We start from the raw sequence: 19,971 nt of genomic DNA, 5'->3' as shown, positions 1-19,971 counted from the left end.
ATCCTTCCTTCATTTCCTTGGCTGATAGATAAAATTCTTATATAATGTAAAACACACTGAGTCAATTTTCACCACGGATGTGAAAGAAGAGTGATAACCCAGGAGCCTGTAATATATATGCAGAGTGACACAGTCTTTCCTAGTCTGAAAACTATGTTTCATATACCAAGAGGCTCTTTCGATTTTGACACTCTACAATGAGGCAAGGCTGAAAATCAAAATGGTACTGTTTTGCAATTTCTTTTATTTGTGAGGTTCTATGAAAAGAAAACATAAATTAAAGGATAAAAGTACCTACATCTCTAACTACTAAATTTTATGATAGTTTTCAGATGGTTTTAATAATAGAGATAACATCATTACTGCTTAGAAGAAAATACATACTCTAGTAGTTACCATTCTTAGAATGATAATTTGTGGCGTTTTTTTCAGGGGTGAAAATAAATTTACAATATATCATATATAATAAAAATTATACATTTCAAAGTGAGTCTGAGAACTAAGCAAAAGGTGAGGGCATCAATTCTGCTAATTACTTGCTATGTAATTAAAAAGTTCTTTCTTGGAAAATGATGGGACAGAAGGACATGAAAGTATTATATACTTAAATTGTATTAGTATTTTGTAAGTGGCAACTATGATAAAACACGAGTGTTTCAGATAAAATATTTATAATAATCTAACTTATAAAAACCTAAAAAAGGGAATCTTTCCAGAAGCATCTAAGATTACAGAAAAATAGTTATTCATATGACATTAGAAAAATATTCTATTTACTAATGCTTTATTCTGCCAAAAAGGAAGTATCAACATCCTAATTCTTTCATTGAACAGAATTGATATTTCACTCAACACAATCAAGGACTGTCAAAAAAGTACAGTACACAAATAAATGATTATAACACATCTTTCCTTATACTTCACCATATTATTATAATAGTATCATCATCATCATCCTCACCATGATCCTTCAAACACTCTGTGTTGTTAACTGTAAAAGAGAGCCAGAAAGCACTGGTTTCCACTCACGTAACAAATTCTTGGCTCTGAACACGCAATTCATTTATTCTTACCTTGACTGAAATTTTTAGCAGGTTTCCATGGACACTTGGAGGAGACACAAAATCTTCAAATGGACACTGCCAGTCTATGGACATATGGCCTAGGATTTCAACTTCCTTTATACACAACACTCGCCTGTTTTGCAAAAGGAAACAAAACATGCAAGTGGTGATAAAGACAATTAGTCTAATATTTTGCTCTGCTGGATGGCAGACATGGAACTAGCTCAGTAAACAATATAACCTGGCACTTAAAAAAAAAAGGTACGCTTCCTATTAAAAAAAAGTCTAGGTAGGTAGCTGTCAAATAAAGAGCAAATACGGCCCCTACCAACCAACAGAGCAGACATTCAAAAATTCCCCTTCTGCCAATCTTGCAAAATTCAGAAAAGTGTAGTTTTTTAAAAACTGACCGAAATACTAAAATCATCTCTAAAACACATAAGGAACAGGCTGTACTCTCATCCAGGAAGCAATAAAGGCAGAAGCTCCTGAAAAGGTTTCACTTGGAAAATTATTAATTGCTCTTTACTGTCAATCATCTATGCCTTCCAGTCAAGAAAGAATGTGCAGGAAATGTCAGAAACCTCAAATGTCAGCAAAGTTTCACTTTAGGCCTATTAATAAATATCAGGTTTGAACACTTTAACACTAATGTACTGTATCACAGAGTGAGTATCCCATTTTACTCAGTAGCAAAAAAAAAAAAAAAAAAAAAAAAAAAAAATTTTAAAAAAAGAAAAAGAAAAAAAGAAAAATCATAGAGTCCTTAAAGGCAATCTACATTGATTTCCCAGTGTGTGATTCAGATTAATTACTGATATAACCATACTTGATTCTAAAGTTTCCATTACAGAGAGCATGATTAGGAAAGTAGAGGAACAGTTAATTCTACAAATATTCAGGGTGCTGGAAAAACAAGAAAGATACGGTTTCTGCCTGAGAGGTACTCATAGGTTAGAAGACAAATAAACACGTAAATATATATCTCAGCACAGTTAGATGAGTGCAATAGCAGTATGGAAAATTCTTCTGGAGCACAAGAAAGAGGGACTGATTACGTGGGTAAAGTATGTGGCGTAAAAGCTGATTTTTATTTTATTTTTTTATGTTTATTCATTTTTGAAAGACAGAAAGAGAGCACAAGCAGGGGTGGGGCGGAGAGAGAGGGGGACACAGAATCTGAAGCAGGCTCCAGGCTCGGAGCTGTCAGCACAGAGCCCGATGTGGGGCTGGAACTCATGAACCATGAGATCATGACCTGAGCCGAAGTTGGACGTTCAACTGACTGAGCCACCCAGGCGCCCCTAAAAGCTGATTTTTGAAAGGAAGGAGTTCTCTACGTGGAAAAGGAAAATGATAGTCTAGACAAATGGAATAGATCACTGACATAAATAGCAGTACAAGAAAGGGAAGGTTTATTTGAGGAATGTTGAGGTCTGTAGCTGGATGGATATACACAGAGGTGAGAAAATTAGTGCCAGATCTTAAAGAATTTTTTGTGTTTAAATTTTTTTTTCCATTTAAATAAATTTTAACTTTAACCTACAGGCAAGGGGAACTTTCATGATAAAGTTTCCTATTTTAGAGTCATGGATCTAGTGGCCAAGGGAGGAGAGGTGGGGTAGACAAAGGAAAAAGTTACTACAATACTCCCACCAGGAAACAGAATGTCAGTGAAGGCAGCAGCTGTGAGAAGGGAAGAGAGCAAGCTAGATTCCAGACGCTTAGAAGGTAAAGATGAATGAACTAGGTAACCAATGGAGGGTAGGAATGAAAATAAACCCCCAGCACTGTATTTTTCAGCAGAGGAACTACTGTGATCTGGGTCTGACTTGGGACTGTGTTGTGCTTTGTAGGAAGTTCAGCATCCGAAGTCCCAGCCTTGGTAGGGCCCTCCGATCCTTGTGACATCCTTCCACACCCCTTCATATTCCAAACAGTCTCTAGAAAGTGGATTACACTTCCCCCCACCTCCTGCCCCAGAAGAGAATCACAAGAGCTAAGCGTTACAGATAACTATTACAAATCACCGTGTCAAATGCAAATTCATCATTCCCACGGTCTTTAAACTCCTTCCTCTCTTGACCAGGCCAATAACATTACTGTTCTCCTGCCACTCTAAATCTCCTTCATTCTCTTCCTCTTGCTCCACATTTACCATTCTCTTCCTCTTGCTCCAACCCCCTCGGTACCTAAGCCCCAAACCAGAAGGTCATCTTTTATTCCCTTCTCTTCTATATTTAATCAGTCACCAAGCTCTGGTCTCTCAAGGCTGCTCCTTCTATCTGTCTTGATTCTTTTAGTTTAGACCTCACCACCTCCTATCAGGGTAACTGCCACAGTCTCTATGGTACACAGAATTCTAAGATGGTCCCCACGATTCTGCGTATAGTATATGTGGGTTTATCGACTGGTATAACCGTCACAACTATTAATATGATGGATTTCACCCCCAAGATTAGGTTTTATTATAAGGCACAGGTGATTTTAAGAAAAAGTTTGATCTGCGTGGGTGTGACCTGACCACAAGGTCCCTTTAAATCTGGGTCAGAGACTGAGAATCCAGAGTGCAGTTGCTGGGCTGAAGATGCAGAAAGCCACATGGCCAAAATGAGGGTAGGCTCTAGATGGTGATAGCAGGTGCCTAGCTGACAGAGATCTAGGAAACTGGGGTATTAGTCCTACAAGTACAGGGAAGTGAATCCTGCCAACAACATTAAATGAGCTTAGCAGTGGATCCTTTCCACTTCCTTCCTTCAGGAAGGAAGCCTTATGCCTTGATTTCAGCCTGTGAGACCCTGAGCAGAGAGCCCAGACATGCCATTGCTGACTCCAGACCCAGGGAAATTAATTGTGAGATAGTAAATTTGTGTTGTTTTAAGGTGCTAATTCTACGGTAATTTTCTGTGCAACAATAGAGAACTAACCAGTCTCTAGCTGGTCTCCCTGTCTCCATTCTGATCCTTCTCCAACTCAGCATTCAAACTGCTGCCAGAGATTCTTCTAAACTGCAAACTTCATCACATTAGTCCTTGTGTACAAGTCGCAATGGGAATTTAAAAAAGACATGTGTGTACAATGTGCATATACCTTTATGTGAAAAGCTGGGTCAATGAGCAATAAAATGTCTACACTTTTTAAAAAATTAATACTCTTCCATCACATTAATGATAAAATCTATACCCTTCAGATGTCATGAGCAGACACCTATGGCTTATTTCATCTCCCAGTGATTCCCTACAAACATCCTACAATCCAGCCATTTCACATGATCTTATTATTCCAAGTGCCATATTTTCATGTTTTATGCCTCTGATTGCCTGCTGTTTACCTATATGAAAAATCCATACTCCACAAGACACAGCTCAAGTACCTTCTCCCTAACACCTTCCCCATAACACCTTGGTTCTCACCTTACTGGACTGAGAGGTTGTCCTGTCTTCAGAGTCTCTGTTTATCACTTTATCTTAGCCTCTAGCACACTGTGAGATCACTGATGTTTAGGTCCCTCTTTTAGAGGAGGAACGGACAGAGATACAACTTTTATCTGTGTCCCTATTTCTGTTAGACACTGCTAGTGTAATGGTCTGAATGTTTACATCCTCACCCAAATCATACATGGAATCCTAACTCCACTGGGATGGCATTTAGAGTTGGAGCCTTTGGGAGGTGATTAGGTCATGAGGGCGGAGCCCTCAGCATTGGTATCAGTGCCATTATAAAAGAGGCCTGAGAAAACACCCTCACCCTTTTTGCCATGTGAGGACATAGCAAGAAGACAGCCATCTATGAACCAGGAAGTGAGCCCTCACCACACACAGAATCTGCTGGCACCTTGATCTTAGACTTCCCAGCCTCCAGAATGGAGTGAAATAAATGTTTGTAGTTTAAGTCACCTATCTATGGTATTTTTGTTATAGCAGCCAACACAGACTAACACAGATGGTTAAAAAAAAAAATGTCTGTTTGGAGAACAATTTCCTAATGAAGATTACTAAAATAAAATACTAAGCTGGAATTAGGATTAATTAGTGGAGATACAGCCTAATAAATTTGGATCATGAGAACTCATATTTTTTCCTAAAAACTGATAAGAAAAAAAATGAGACCAAATTTTGGATGAATTTCAATATGAAAAAATTAAAAGCCCTTTATATTGGAAAACTCAAAAAATAATCATGAAAATATTAATAATACATTGGGTAAAAAGGGATAATATTAACTTACAAAATGCTATTTCAATTCAGTAAGAAAAAAACAAAAAATGAGAAAGGATATGAAAAAGCAATTCATAGAATAGGAAATATACATAGATGATGAATATATTAAAATGTTCATACTCATTAGCAATCAAACAAGTGCTAATTAAAACAAAGAATTATTTTCTGCCCATTAAGTTAGCAAGACCCAAAAAGTTTAAATGAGAACACTAGTCTTAGGAAAACACACAAAATAAAGTGCATTCTCTTGTACCGTTAGTTGTATGTAAAAAAAAAAAATCAATTACAACTGTTCTGACAAAACAACTTGACAACAGACAGGGCCTCAAAAACCTTCACAATTTTTAAATCAGCAATCCCATTGATTATAACTTATCCTAAGAAAATAATTATAGACTTAGCTGCAAGAAGACTCAGCTGCAAAGATGTGCTTATAATAATACAGTATTCGGAAGGAAAAAACTGATTATCAAATAGTAAGGTAGCATTTGAAAAACTTATAGTATAGCCATAAATACAATATTGTATAGTCATTAAAAATCATGTTGTCAAAGAATATCTAATGGTTTGGGAAGATGATCATAATACATTGTTAGGTGAACAACCTAAGTTAGTTACGTATACATAGTATATTTTTTGTACATAGTTTTTACAAAATATGTATAATGTAAAAATGAGATATACCAGCTGGCTGGTGGGATTGCTGGTAAAGGCTATTTTTAGGGGCTATCATAATTTATGATTCAAACCAGGACATTTTTAAGAATGAAAGGGATAGCTACTAAAAATTTCATTGGGACAAAAGTACAGACCAGTTCTGTTCTAGACAAACCATAATTACGGTTACTTTATTTCCATCCTTTAAATTATTGTCTTTATCAGGGGTGGGCAAACTATGCTGTGAGCCAAATCAAGGTGAAGCTAAGTACCTGGGAAATAGTATAGCCCTTAAAGCCTAAATATTTGCTATCTGTCCCTTAAAGAAATTCTGTTGATTCCTGATCTGTATCAAATACAATGAATAAGCATAACTCTAGCAATAAAAGAGTTATTTTTTAAAACACCAATTTTAGACAAAATGCCATTTTTAAGTAAGCATTAAAGGTAAAACAGATCAGCATAATGATAATTACTTCAATCAAAGAAATTCCTGTTAGAGTCTTCTAAAGCTACAAGGAGACTAAGTCACTGTACTGGTCAGGAATATTTTACTAACTGCCTCCCAAAAAGCTCTGTAAGCGACCAGATTTAAAATTACTATGATTTTTCATTTTACTTGAAGAAAAACCAAGTATATAACGTGCACAGTAATAGTCCCAAAAAATGCCTAAATCAAACAAGTTTTAAAGTATTAAGTATTACCAGAAACAACCCCTCAAAAAAACCCTGATTTCCATTACCTAGTATTGAATTACATAAAAGATATACAATTTTAAAATGAATTAACACACTGCCATTGAAGCTAAGTACAATATATGATACAAACAAACATTGTTTTGGGCCTAATAAAATGGACACACTATAAAATTGTGGGCATAAAAAATAAGTGATTACTTGTCCAATCAGTAAAAAATGCTTTTTAGATTGTTCTGTGAATCTTTTTACTTTATGGACAAACCATACAACTAGTTGACTCACTGAAAAAGCTCATGGTTTAAGTCAAAATCCTGTCATGTTAGTCTTACTTTCTCTCCTTCCCATTCAAATATATTTCAATGTAATAAAGAATCTAATTCAGATTTCTGTCTACTGTAACTACCCTAGCTTGGTCCTATGAAATACACAACTAAGAAAGTTTTGAAGATTATTAATATATACTAGCCATTTTGGAGTAAGTGATGTAGGATAAATCTCAGGAAAATAAACGTACTGTAGTCCAAGTTCTTACATTTGGAAAAATTATCTACCACTCCCAAAATACTTAGAAAAAATTGGAAAAAAAACACACAGAAGTAATACCATCCTTAAAAAAGGTGTTCTCATCATCTAAAATAAAACCTACTAAGAAAAAATGATTCATGAATTCAGCTTCCATAGCTGGATTTACAATTCACATGTAACATATGACTACTATACGTATGGAGTCCATTCTAGACTCCGTCTCTCAGTAGTGGCGTAAGTGGGATACATGCTGACCCTCAGTTTCAACATCTCCAAAATGAGAGGGTTGGAATAGACAACCTCAAAGGACCCATCTAGAGTGTATCTTTGTGATTCACTGACAATGAACATCTTGTAATTTAAGTATAGTTCTCCAAACCCTCTGCCACGATAGTTTTCAAAATTCTTATCATCTATATAGTTTGCATTTGAAAAAATATCACTTGAAGTTAATACCTATTTGTAACCATAAGGATTGTCTTCTTGCTTCCAGAAATCGCACAGTGGCATCGATAAGTCTCTCCTTCTAACCTTTTAACATGATTCTGAAAAGAAAACAAGACTCAAGATTTGCGTAGTACATGCATCCAAATAGTATTTCCAATACTGTGTATTAGTTTATTATAGTAACAGTGCTAGTTAGGAAAAAGAATTATTAGAAACAAAAACACAATATTGGCACATGAAACTAGAAAAATATTCATAGCACATTTATAAATTAACTTCCACTGAGCCTTAAATGACAAATCTGTATTAAATACTTACTAAGTGATCTTCTGATAAAATATACCTCATTCTGTGATAACTCAGCAGTTTAAAAATATCTACCGGGAATAATCACACATTTTCATTAATGGAATATAATATATGCAAATATAAAAGTGTGACATTAACATTACAGGGGTTCTTAACCTTGGGTCCAAGGAAGGACCTGGAAGGTCTATGAACCCTCTAAAATAGACTATAAAGTTTTGAAAATGTGGTTTTGCAACTTTTTTCAAAGGATGGTTCATATTTTTCATCAGATTTTTTCAAGTGGTCTGTGACCCTTCTCAAAGGTGAAGAATCACTGATTTACAGAGAGATAAATATACCACAATAATAAAATTCCAAGAGAACTGATATTTAATGTTTTTGAATTATGTGGTCTTATAGATTAAACATGCATGAAAAGCCAATGTATACACCAAATTATATTCTTGATAAAAAAGAAAATATTATGTCAATATTAACACAAACATGAAGAATTTCTAAGATTTCAAATAGCTGGCACAATTTATTGCTAAAGACAATTAACAAGCATAAATAATTCAAGTATAAATAGCACATTAAAATACATTTATTTTCATCTCAACTATCTCCAAACTATTGTGATTTGAATTGGCACACATTAAAAACAGTTATTTTTTATAGCTAATGCTAATGAAATATCATTATCTATAATGCAGATTAAAGATCAGATGATATAATGTATATGAAACTATAGAACATAAACATACCTAATAAACAAGACCATAACATTTATAACCAAGAATATAACATCAATATTATTAAAAGGATAACCTAATAATAATCACAAGCAGAGAAAGCACATTTGTTATTATTTCAATGCTTAAATACACATTTTTAGAAAATCCTTGGTTCAGTTATTCCTTGACAGTTATGAGAAGCCATGAACAAAGATGAATCCCCAAAGAAACAGGATCTCATCTTCAGAATGAGTCTCAGAGACAAGTGGAATTTAAGTCACTTGTTTCACATCCTGCCTGTGAGAATTAGCCAAAATCTTTCAATATTTATACCTTAAATTCTATAATAAAGAAAAATGGGAAATGAATATAACAACTCAATTCACTTATTTTCAGCTTTGAAATTTAAATGTTAAAATATTTAGATTTGAGATGCAATGTAAAAGAAATACTACCCACTTCCCATTTTGTATGCACTTTCATTAGTTTATCAGGGTATTGTGCTTTGAACCACTGAAAGCCTTTAAAGGGCAATGTATCACCACACTACACTACCAGAAACTATTTTAAGCACTAGTAAAATCCACTACACTCTGAGATTCAGATTAAGATATTCAGTCACTGATGGCAGCAGGAGAATAGATTTACAATATTTAGCAAAGCATTCAAGATTTTCAAGTAAATTCTAAGGAAATAATATATGAAAAAACAATATTTATAAGGATGTTTATCACAGAATTATTAGTGTTAGTAAAATAACAGAAGCATCTTTAATGCCAACAACTTGGAACGATCAAATACACACTAGAAGGTTACCTCAATAGATGGTAATGCAAGAATTAAGAGTGAAGCATTTCTATGAACATGGAAAAATGTAATTAAAATAAAAAAGCAACAGACATCATTTTAAATATCATATAGTCACAAGTATGTGAACCAAGTGAATATTAAATAAAAACTGGCCATATATATATATATGTGTGTGTGCATATATGTATATGTGTATATGTATATATACATATACATATATGCATGTGTGAACAGTATCTTAGGAGAATAAGGGTGAAGCAGAAAAGTATATCCTATGAAAACACAGTGTATGATTTAGTAATTTTGAAAGCTTAGTGAAAAATACAGAGCAATACTCAAGAGAAAAAGAAAATGGGGTAAATGACAAGATTGCCAAATAAATTATTTAGAATGTATCCATATTATAGTAAGAGGGCTAGGAGGGAATAATTTTACACTCCAGTGTTCTTTAATATTTACCCTGATAACAAGTTTTGTTATACTTGGTCCCTGAAGGACTGAAGTTTTCATTTCTTTTATATATCCAGCACAGTCTAGATAATCAATAAATACTTCATACCTAAGTGATTACAGCAAGATAGGCAAGGGATCAAACAGCCTAAATTTAACTATCCATGCCTACCCCGTCACCTATGGAAAAAATTAGCAAGTCCTCTCATTAGTGTACAATCATTTTATTTTTTCCAGTAACTACAATAATATATTAAACTTTAAAATGTTGTCTGATATAATAACAAAAACTAATAAATCAGAGATATATTTAGCTAAAATAATAAAAGTTACTTGAATTTTGTGCTTCTAGACATGCAGTTGAAAAAAGGGAAATCACAAGGTTACTAACGTAAAGAACTAAACAAAAGGTAAACAGTAAGAAAAAAATGTAAACAAGTTATACAATTTCCCAAAAGACTCATAAAATTGCAATATATCCAAGAAAATTAAAAATCGTTACTTTTACCTAAGAAGGAAGGGTAATTATTAGTGATGATTTAAGACAGCATCTTGATTAGTTATTGTGCTTGGTTCTCAGAAATTGTACATGCGGTGACATTTTTGCCAACCCTCAATTATCTAGGCACAAGAAGAGTCTGTCAGCTACAGTTTTAGGCTGATCTTTGGGTGTCATTTTTAATTCTTGAAAGTGCTTGTATTAAATAAGCATTCAATTACTTCTTTTGGTAACGACAATTTAAAAAATATATAATCCAACTGAACAGTTATACGTTAGCAGTTTCACTCTCTTCAAATGTATGACACATTAAATGTAAGTTTATATTTTGGTTTCAATTTTGGGGAGAAGGATGAAAGCTGCTAGATAAGATGCTGTTAAGTCAAATCAAACATTTCTATCATTTATCATAAGAAATCAAACTGCAATTTACTTCGAAAATTAACTATGAGGGTACTAATTTCAAAATGATAGTTTATAATTATTTTGTTCTCACTAAGATAACAAATCCTCTTTAAAAACTTAAAAGCTGAAAAAGGATTGGTTTTTAAAACTAAAGATAGCTATAAATTCAAGGGACACATAAATAATTTGCCTAATTACACGTTCAACTTTTATTTATGTTAAGTAAAACTAATAATTGTGAAATAAGCATAATCAACAAGGAGATTCAAGTTTTGAAAAGTAAAAATGCCAAGGGCTGATATTTATGTAACATCATTATAAAATGATTGCTATTTGTTCAGCAAGAGTACTGAGAGGTTAAAAAAAAGAAAAAAAGAGATTAAGGGCACATGTTCTCAAAATTCATGTCTCAATGCTTCTTTGAGGTCTAAGGACAGACCAACAGCAACTTGTATTTCAATTATTAAAACATAAGCCCCAGTTAACAGCCCCATAAATTGAGTAAATTGGGGTGCTGTGTGAAACATAGTTAGGTCATTCCATCATCAGGACTCACAGATACAAAGAACACATAACAGATTGGACATAAGAATTGTTCTTATTTTTCTGATTTACCTGCAAGTACATGAATACCATAAGAAAAGATAAAACTTTCAAAATGATAGTAAAATTGTCTGCCTCTGAACTCAATATAAGTTTTTCACCAACTAAAAAAAGAAGGGAGTTAATTTCCTACATCCTTTAATATTTCATATTAATCTCTTATTCCTGTACAGTATTACCAGGGATACCACCATTCTAATTTGTAGTTGAGCCAGTACAATAAGTTGAGAGAGAGGTGAGAGTTGTAAAGAAAACTTAACTAAAATGAACAATCAATCTAAATAAATCAAAGACAGTCAATTAATACCACAGTTTGTTTTGATTTTTAAGGATGAAATCAAGTAGTAGCATAGGAAACATTTACTCCTGTATTTCCAGTTCTTGCTGTGTAGGCAGAAAAAGAAAGAAAATAAAGTTAGAAGCATGCAGGAAGATAAAATGTATCAACATACAATAAAAACCAAAGGCTAAGAACAATGGAGAGTCATTTTACTTTGAAGTCAAAGTAGGAAAATATTAATAAATTTTTTTTTTGCGGGGTGGGGGAATCCAGTCAAGGGAGAAAAGCAATTTACATATGTATATATTATTTAAAAGCAGTAAAGTTAAAACTAAAATAAAAACCAAAAAAAAATCCACCTTAAAACATTTTTAAGGTTTAAAAAGATTATAATTATACATAATCTTTTTTCTTCTTTCCTCCAGCTTCTGTTTACCTGAATAAATCTAGATTTACAGAGTAGTCCAAATAAATTAATTTGGCTGGGAGAAAAGGAAGCAGTGGGATTCCTATAATTAGCTATAAAGCAGGAGACCAAAGTTAACAGTGTTAACTAAATGAGCTACCACACAAACAGTAATAAAGCCTAAGACTTCTTTTAACGCTTTGCTTTCTGCACAAAAAAGCTTTGTTCCTGTGCAGAAAAAAAAAAAAAATGACGTTATTCCCATTTAAAACATTATGCTAAAACAAAAAAAATAAACAATAAAATTCTACTCTACAAACCATGTTCCCTGTATAATCCTTACAAGAAGTTCATGAATCAGGAACTTTAAGAACCACCCATGGAATCCTCGTCCTAGAAATCTTTAATATTAAATTTTACCCGTGACCATGAAGAACAGAATTTATACCTCAAATAAATCGTAGCCCTCGGATTCCTGTCTTTCATATGGGCGAATGATGCCATCCTCGTGGATGAAACGAGGGGGTCGGAGCCTGGACACTTCCTCAGTTGACTCTGCTGCCCTGTAAAGGCAGCAGAATAAGCACAAAAAATATGTGAGAATCTTTCAAAATAATACAAATATATATGTATATTAAATACTGTACCACATTCCATATTGTACCCATATTTGATAAAAAGAGTGATTTTAAATAACCGGTCCATTATTATGCGACAAGTATTATAAACAAGTCTGTCCGACTCCAATTCCCCGCCCCCCCACCTTTTCTTAAAGAAAAGAAAATATCAAAATAACAAAGGCAGGGACTAACTTGTCCGCTCTTTGTATCCTCCACATCTAGAACAGGGCCTGGCATATAGTAGATACTAATAAACATTTGTTGAACACAAGAGAAACTGAACCATAAAAACTGTCTCCTCTTACTCCTTTCTGGCGGCACTCCACCTTGTGAATCTGTAAGCGCTTTCAGTCAGAATTTAACACTCTTAAGAGGAGGCAAAGTATTTAACTTATTTATGTATTCCTAGCAACCATAAGTCCATAGACACATGCCTTGTACATGGTATGTACTTAATTACCTCTGAATCCCTTGGAAGGTGCTGCTGGCCATATCTATGATTCCACCCGTTGGACGAGCCACAGCACCCACAAGTCCTTTTCCAATTCCTTTAAAGAATCCAGCAGCTCCTTCCTTTTTGGCACCTTCATAAAACCAAGGACAATGAATGTATAAAGATATTTTAAAATAAGCAAGTTTGAACTCAAAAAATCCTGAGCCAAATACTGACATGTTTTACCTAGGAATCTTCTACATTTTGGCTTTCTAAAGAAGTTGAATTTAATCATAAAATGTAAAAAACAGTGGTTTTCAACGTGTGTTAAAAATACCAATTATTAGGCCCCACCCCACACCTACAGAGTCAGAAAGTGAGGCCCAGTGATCAGTGTTTTAACACGCTGTCTGGGTCATCCTGAGTGGTGCTCAAGTTTTACAACCACTGCTTCTTAGACCCAAGAATCTAAGGTTTAAGAAATGACCAGAAATTTTTCTTTTTTGATTCTACCCTCAAGAGATTTTTCAAGCAGTGTTACTTTTTTTTTCAAATAAAAGAACATTACTGAATTATAATTCACTTACCATATAATTCACATACCCATGGCAGTATACAAATTAAATGCTTTTGGGTATAGGAGAGTTGTGCAACCATCGCCACAATCAATTTTAGAAAATTTGTATCATCTCGAACATAAACCCCATGACTATTAGCAATCATTCGCCATTTCTCCCAACCTGTCCTCAACTGATCCTGTGCAATTTAACTCCTTCCTCCCTGCCCCCCAGACTTAGGCAATCACTAATCTACTTTCCATCTCTATGGATTTGCCTATTCTGGACATTTCCTACAAATGCAATCAAACAATATGTGGTCTTTTGTGACTGTTTTTTTTTTTTTCTTTCATTTAGCAACATGTTTCCAGGGTTCATTCATCTTCTACTTGTAACAGCACTTGATTTCCTTTCACAGCTGGATACCATCCCATTGTAGAGATATACCACATTTTCTTTAATTATGCAATTGCTGACAGACATTTAGGTTGCTACCACCTTCTGGCTATTATGTTCTATGAACACTTATACATAAGTTTTTGAGTGAACACATGTTTTCAATTCCTTTAGATATATACCTAGAAGTGGAGTTGCTGTCACACACATTAACACTGTGTTTAAATCCAGGTGTCCCAGCAGCATTTGTTGAAATGGGTACTCTTTATGGAATTACCTTGGCACCCTTGTTGAAGATCAACTGGCCACAAATGTAAGGATTTATTTCTAGAATCTCAAGTCTATTCCATTGATCTATGTCCATCCATATGCCAGTACCACGTTGTCTTAGTTACTGTACTTTTATGGTAAGTTTTTAAGTTGGATAGTGTAAGTTCTCCAACTCTGATCTTTTTCAAGATTGTTGTGGCTATATTGGGTCACCTGAATTCACATACACATTTTACAATCAGCTTGTCAATTTCTGCAAAGAAGCCAACTGGAATTTTGACTGGGACTGCAATTAATAAAGTACTTTTTTTTTTTTTTTTAATTTTTTTTTTCAACGTTTATTTTTTTGGGACAGAGAGAGACAGAGCATGAACGGGGGAGGGGCAGAGAGAGAGGGAGACACAGAATCGGAAACAGGCTCCAGGCTCTGAGCCATCAGCCCAGAGCCCGATGCGGGGCTCGAACTCACGGACCGCGAGATCGTGACCTGGCTGAAGTCGGACGCTTAACCGACTGCGCCACCCAGGCGCCCCAATAAAGTACCTTTTTAATAGGATAAAAAAAGATCTATTGCTATTGAGGATCTAAAGGAACCCAGTTGAACTGTGGTCCCGCTGAAAATAACATTCAAAGTCTGAATCATAATCTATTACTTAATCTCTCTACTTTCTGAAGAAAGTACATTCATTTAAAACCAATTTAAAACTATGAGCATAAAATCAGAAATACTCTCAATTAAATAACTAGTAGCAATAACATCTGTTATGCTTATTATATATCAATTCTTCAGACTTTGTACAGGAAGGAGACATTCTCAACCTACCTTCCACAGGTTTTGTTATTATCCCAGTCACTCCACCAACAACTCCCTGAAAGAGATATCAATCATAAAGTCAAACCTGAATGGAAGGTGCTTAAGCCAACCACTAGAGGTCTCCACCTACACACTAGAAATAACTTTTTTTCAAAAAAATGAGGACTTATTTGATAATGTCAACAGGTGGCTAAGTGAACACTACAATTTTTTAAATATTACATAACAGAAAATTTTAAATAAAAGCACCTTATACAAGTAAAATTCTATAACAGGAAGAATTATAAAAGCAGGCAAAAAGATCCTACATCTGGCTCTGGCACCAATTTAGCTCTATAACCACGGGCAATTGATTCAATCTCTTTAAGCCTCAGTTTCCATACCAGTAAAATGAATGAGTTGAGCCAAATAATCCCTAAGATCTAATTACAAATTTTAATGAAATAACTTTTTAATTTAGTGGAAGTGTGGAAAACTGAAAATGAAAGGACCTGTGAAGGACAGCAGATAGCCTAAGAAGTAAAGTACTTTATCTTACACAGCACACAACACTATAAATCACTGGTACAAACACGTTACAATTACAAGTTAAAAACAGTAATACGTTTGTACATTCTTTTTAAATTTTTTTTTTAACGTTTATTTATTTTTGAGACAGGGAGAGACAGAGCATGAACAGGGGAGGGTCAGAGAGAGGGAGACACAGAATCTGAAACAGGCTCCAGGCTCTGAGCTGTCAGCACAGAGCCCGACGCGGGGCTCGAATTCAGAGTGCAAGATCGTGACCTGAGCCGAAGTCGGCCGCTTAACCCACTGAGCCACCCAGGCGCCCCACGTTTGTACATTCTTAATACTTGTCAAGTAATGGTAGTAAATAAAACTACCTGTATGTTACACAAATGCAAAGAAAGAGCACTGAAGTATACCCACTGTTTAAAAAATCAGATACTTCTGGGAAGAGAGGAGGGTGATCAAACAGAACTTTACAGAGTTACCTATATTTCCATTATTTATTAAATAACGTTACCTGTATAATTAAGCAATATTCGTAATTACCTGTGTAATTTTTAAAGTACTGAAAAACAGTGAAAAGCAGTCCCTGGTTTACAAAAACTTAACTTATATACTTCCCCTGCCACAAAAATGGTCAACTGATGATGACCTAAACAACTCCCCCTCCCTCTCGTTACCATCATTGACTATATTTCTCTCTGCTTTACTTCCTCCTCTTCCAGAAGAGAGCTAATCTGCCATCATCCTAGAGTTCTGACTTCAGCCCGAGTGCCAAACGAAGTCTGGGATTTGGGGGAAAGATGTGACGGTGGTATCAGCAAAGGAGAGCGCACAAGGAAAGAGCAAAACCCACGGTTTTTCACTACTGCTGTTGTGACAGACTTTTACTCACAAGGAATATGCCAAGTTTCAAACAACCAGCTTCGAGTACATATTCTAAAGTGTATACAGAAGTTCAGGACTTCTTGAAGACTCAGTATGAGACTTACACGCAGGAAGCCCTTTCCTCCTCTGGCCAGGCTGTCTCCAAAATCTTTAGGCTGTCGACCCATCTCTTCTCTTCTTTTCTGCTGATATTCCTTGTCCATTGTAATTGCTGCCAAACCTTTCCCAACAGAACCAGTGATGCGAGATACAACTCCTGCTGCACCACCTATCAAAAGACCCGGACAAGTAAGTCACATTGCTTCTTTAAAGAGCAGCTACCCCCAAAATCAAGAGCACACTGTATACACTGTACGTTAGCCAACTTGACAACAAATTATATTAAAATAAATAAATAAAAAAATAAATAAATAAATAAACAGCATTACCACAATACACAGCACACCTCTGCTTTAAACAGGTGCATCAAATTCTGTCTCAAATACAAACACACAGAAATGTATTTTTTATCATTTCCTGCTCATTAAGAAAAGGAATCAAACTATTTAAAGTATACTGATTCTCCAGAATTTTTCTGTAAACCTAAAACTGTTCTAAAAGATACATTATTGTTTCTCTTCAAAAAAGTACACTGAATCAACACTATAAAGACATATAAACAAACCCAGGAAGTCTACGGTTAAACTGTTTTCCATTCAAGAATAAGGGAACACATCTTTTAAACAGAATTATTAGAAAACTGTTCCCTCTTTTATTAAATATAATCATTTGTTTTTATAGACAATGAATATTAGAATAACTATTATAAAAAACACATATATTTACATACACAACTATGTGATACATACCTACAGTGTGTCCAAAGAGACTTCTGACTCCAATCACTAATCCCTCAGCAAATTCTTCAGGGCCTTGAACAGCACCCTGGCCAAAAAATAAATAAATGAACAGTTTGCTATTTAAAATTTAAATAAGCTCAAGACTTGTGATCTAGTATTTCAGGGTTTCCATGAAGATACAGAATCTGTAAAGACCCATAGACACTGTGATGTCACAGTTTTCCCCCTCTAACGCAAATACTGACAGCACACCTACTGGGTACGAAGACACCTTCAGCCCACATGGTTTCAGTCAACTCTTCTGAGATAACAAAAACCAAACAAATAAATCATTTGCTTCAATCACAATCTGAAGTTACCAGCTGCATTGGTAGCAAGACTAAGAACCCACAGTTTTGATTCTTTTGTTTTCCCATGTATTCTCTCTGCTTTGTCCTGCTAAAACTCTTACTACTTTGGGCTCCTGGGTCCCTTAAATGGAGGTGAATAGGTTAGAGGAAAGCTTGAATACAAAACAAAGTGGGCTTTTCATAGCTCATGAGTCTTTCCATAGTGGCGAAACAGCCCTGAAGTGGTGTGAACCTACCTACCTAGCATTCTTCCTTGCAACTACATGAAATCTTGGAAGATGTGGGCACGTTTTAATGCCTAGACATCGGAAGCACTGAATTAATTCTGAAACAACCTTTTAATGTCATCTCAAGTAATTTGAAGTAAAAATATGACATTAACGTATTTTTGTTATTTGAATATGATTTAGTTCCCAGATACAATTAAAATACAAATGATCTGTCATAAAGAACAGAGTATCATTTTCTGTACCTATAACTTAAATATAAGATCAATACCTGAAAGGGTTCATAGAATAAAGCTTCAACTCCTTCAGACAGGCCTCTAATTAATCCAAATGGGTTTCCAAGCACATCTAAGCCCAATACAAGGACATACATCTGTTTCAAGAACTAAAGGGAAAAAAGATAAATTAAGTCCTTTACTACTGGTGTAAGAAAGAGTATCATGATGCCTTGGGAAAAAAGGAGAGTGCTACCTAAATTAGGTTGTTAAAGGAAAGCTATGCAGAATAACCACCACTATATCCATTAACCGATCTTTCGCTATGTGCCAGGCATTATGCTGGTACTTTACAACTGCTTTCAATTTAGATAGATTGGCTTAAGGCAGTCTGCCAGTTAGCAGCTATGTAACCTTGGACAAGTCAATTAGTCTCTATAGGCCTCAGTTTTCTCATCTAAAAAATGGAAGGAGGATGACACTGACCTTGCATGGCTGAGCATGCATATTAAATGAATATATAATTCAAAAATACTTATTTTTAATATGTTAGTATCACTGTTACTATGAAACTAGACTGGGAAATAATTAATAATCAAAAGAAAAAACAAATTAAAGTATATCCTTATTTGAATAGGTAATAACCATAATGTCTATATACACCGTAGGAGAAAAGACGTTCTAGCAGAGGGAGGAAAGGGGAACTTCACCCCAGAATTCGATAGCACAGCAAGGGTATCCCACTACCATGAAACAACAATTACCCCTGCACCCAATTCAAACCATGGAATAACTGAGGCATGGAAAAGAGCCTGGCTTAGAATTCCTCTCCCATTTCTACTAGACTATGCTTAGAAACTTCAGACATTTATGAAATAAGTGAGATGTCTCCTACATCGGTATTCCTTCCCAAAGTGGTAAATGTATAATTGCAAAGGGAAAAAAGGCACTAAGGGGAAACTTTTAAAAACTTTTATCTAGAAGGGAAAGAGCTAAAGAAATAAAAACTAGTCATTCAAGAAAACTACTAAGAAATAAAACTACAAATTGAGGTAAATTAGATAAACAATGTTGCACACCGTGCAATCACATACAAATGTTTTGTTTGATATTTTATGAAGCATATTCTTTGTGAGCTACTATGATAGGAAATTACCTGTTCACTGTAATGTCTAACAACACTCCACATGAGCTGATCTCTCTTGTAAAACTGATACCGAATTTCATAATAAGCAAGTCTAGGAGGAGAAAGAAAGATTCAAAGGCATGATCATTACATTGGGAGAGAAAGAGACTTAAAATTTCAATGGTATGTTAATCATTGCTAATTGTTTTACAATTCTATTTGTAGATCTGCCACATATAATTTATGTTTGAGATCTTAATATTATGGTAACAAAATTACTATAAAATTAGTACATAAAGAGTAAAAAGACTGAAAAACTCAACCATAATCCCATTACACAGGGAATTTTTTAGGGTTTTTTTTTTCTTTTCATTTCCCACTTTGAATTCTTTCTTTTCTATACAATTCAAAAATATTTAAAACAGTTTGTATGCATTTTTACACTCAATATTGTGAATAAGGATCTATGTTATTCAAAAATTCTATGTAACCATTTTTAATGGATGCATAGCATTCCATCATGTGGAAATGTCATAAGAAAACAATTTTACCATAGTCAGACATTTCCAAATCTTGACCATAATAATTAGCGCTGCCATATGTAAATTTTGAATATAAGTCTTTAGTTGCATTTCAAGA

At 34.6% G+C, this 19,971-nt stretch overlaps 1 protein-coding gene across 5 annotated transcripts in view; it reads right to left on the bottom strand.

The window, feature by feature from the left end:
* VPS13C (vacuolar protein sorting 13 homolog C) overlaps positions 1-19,971 on the bottom strand; it is a 202,233-nt gene that overhangs the window by 2,937 nt on the left and 179,325 nt on the right. For 2 of the 5 annotated variants that reach the window (XM_045449537.1, XM_045449538.1), the window contains 9 exons: positions 19,363-19,444; positions 18,263-18,376; positions 17,424-17,499; positions 16,680-16,843; positions 15,187-15,232; positions 13,168-13,291; positions 12,536-12,650; positions 7,622-7,710; positions 1,074-1,197 (listed from right to left, as the gene is read on the bottom strand). In XM_045449537.1, coding sequence (XP_045305493.1) covers positions 1,074-1,197; positions 7,622-7,710; positions 12,536-12,650; positions 13,168-13,291; positions 15,187-15,232; positions 16,680-16,843; positions 17,424-17,499; positions 18,263-18,376; positions 19,363-19,444 — 934 coding nt within the window. Of the gene's footprint in view, positions 1-1,073; positions 1,198-7,621; positions 7,711-10,402; positions 10,516-10,576; positions 11,786-12,535; positions 12,651-13,167; positions 13,292-15,186; positions 15,233-16,679; positions 16,844-17,423; positions 17,500-18,262; positions 18,377-19,362; positions 19,445-19,971 lie in introns of those variants that run through there. The other 3 variants (XM_045449539.1, XM_045449540.1, XR_006704645.1) reach the window with 2 other exon arrangements.

The sequence above is a fragment of the Leopardus geoffroyi genome, chromosome B3 (assembly GCF_018350155.1).
Source record: "Leopardus geoffroyi isolate Oge1 chromosome B3, O.geoffroyi_Oge1_pat1.0, whole genome shotgun sequence".
NCBI lineage: Eukaryota > Metazoa > Chordata > Mammalia > Carnivora > Felidae > Leopardus > Leopardus geoffroyi.
The sequence above is the reverse complement of the archived record's forward strand: the minus strand, read 5'-3'. Positions and strand labels throughout refer to the sequence as shown.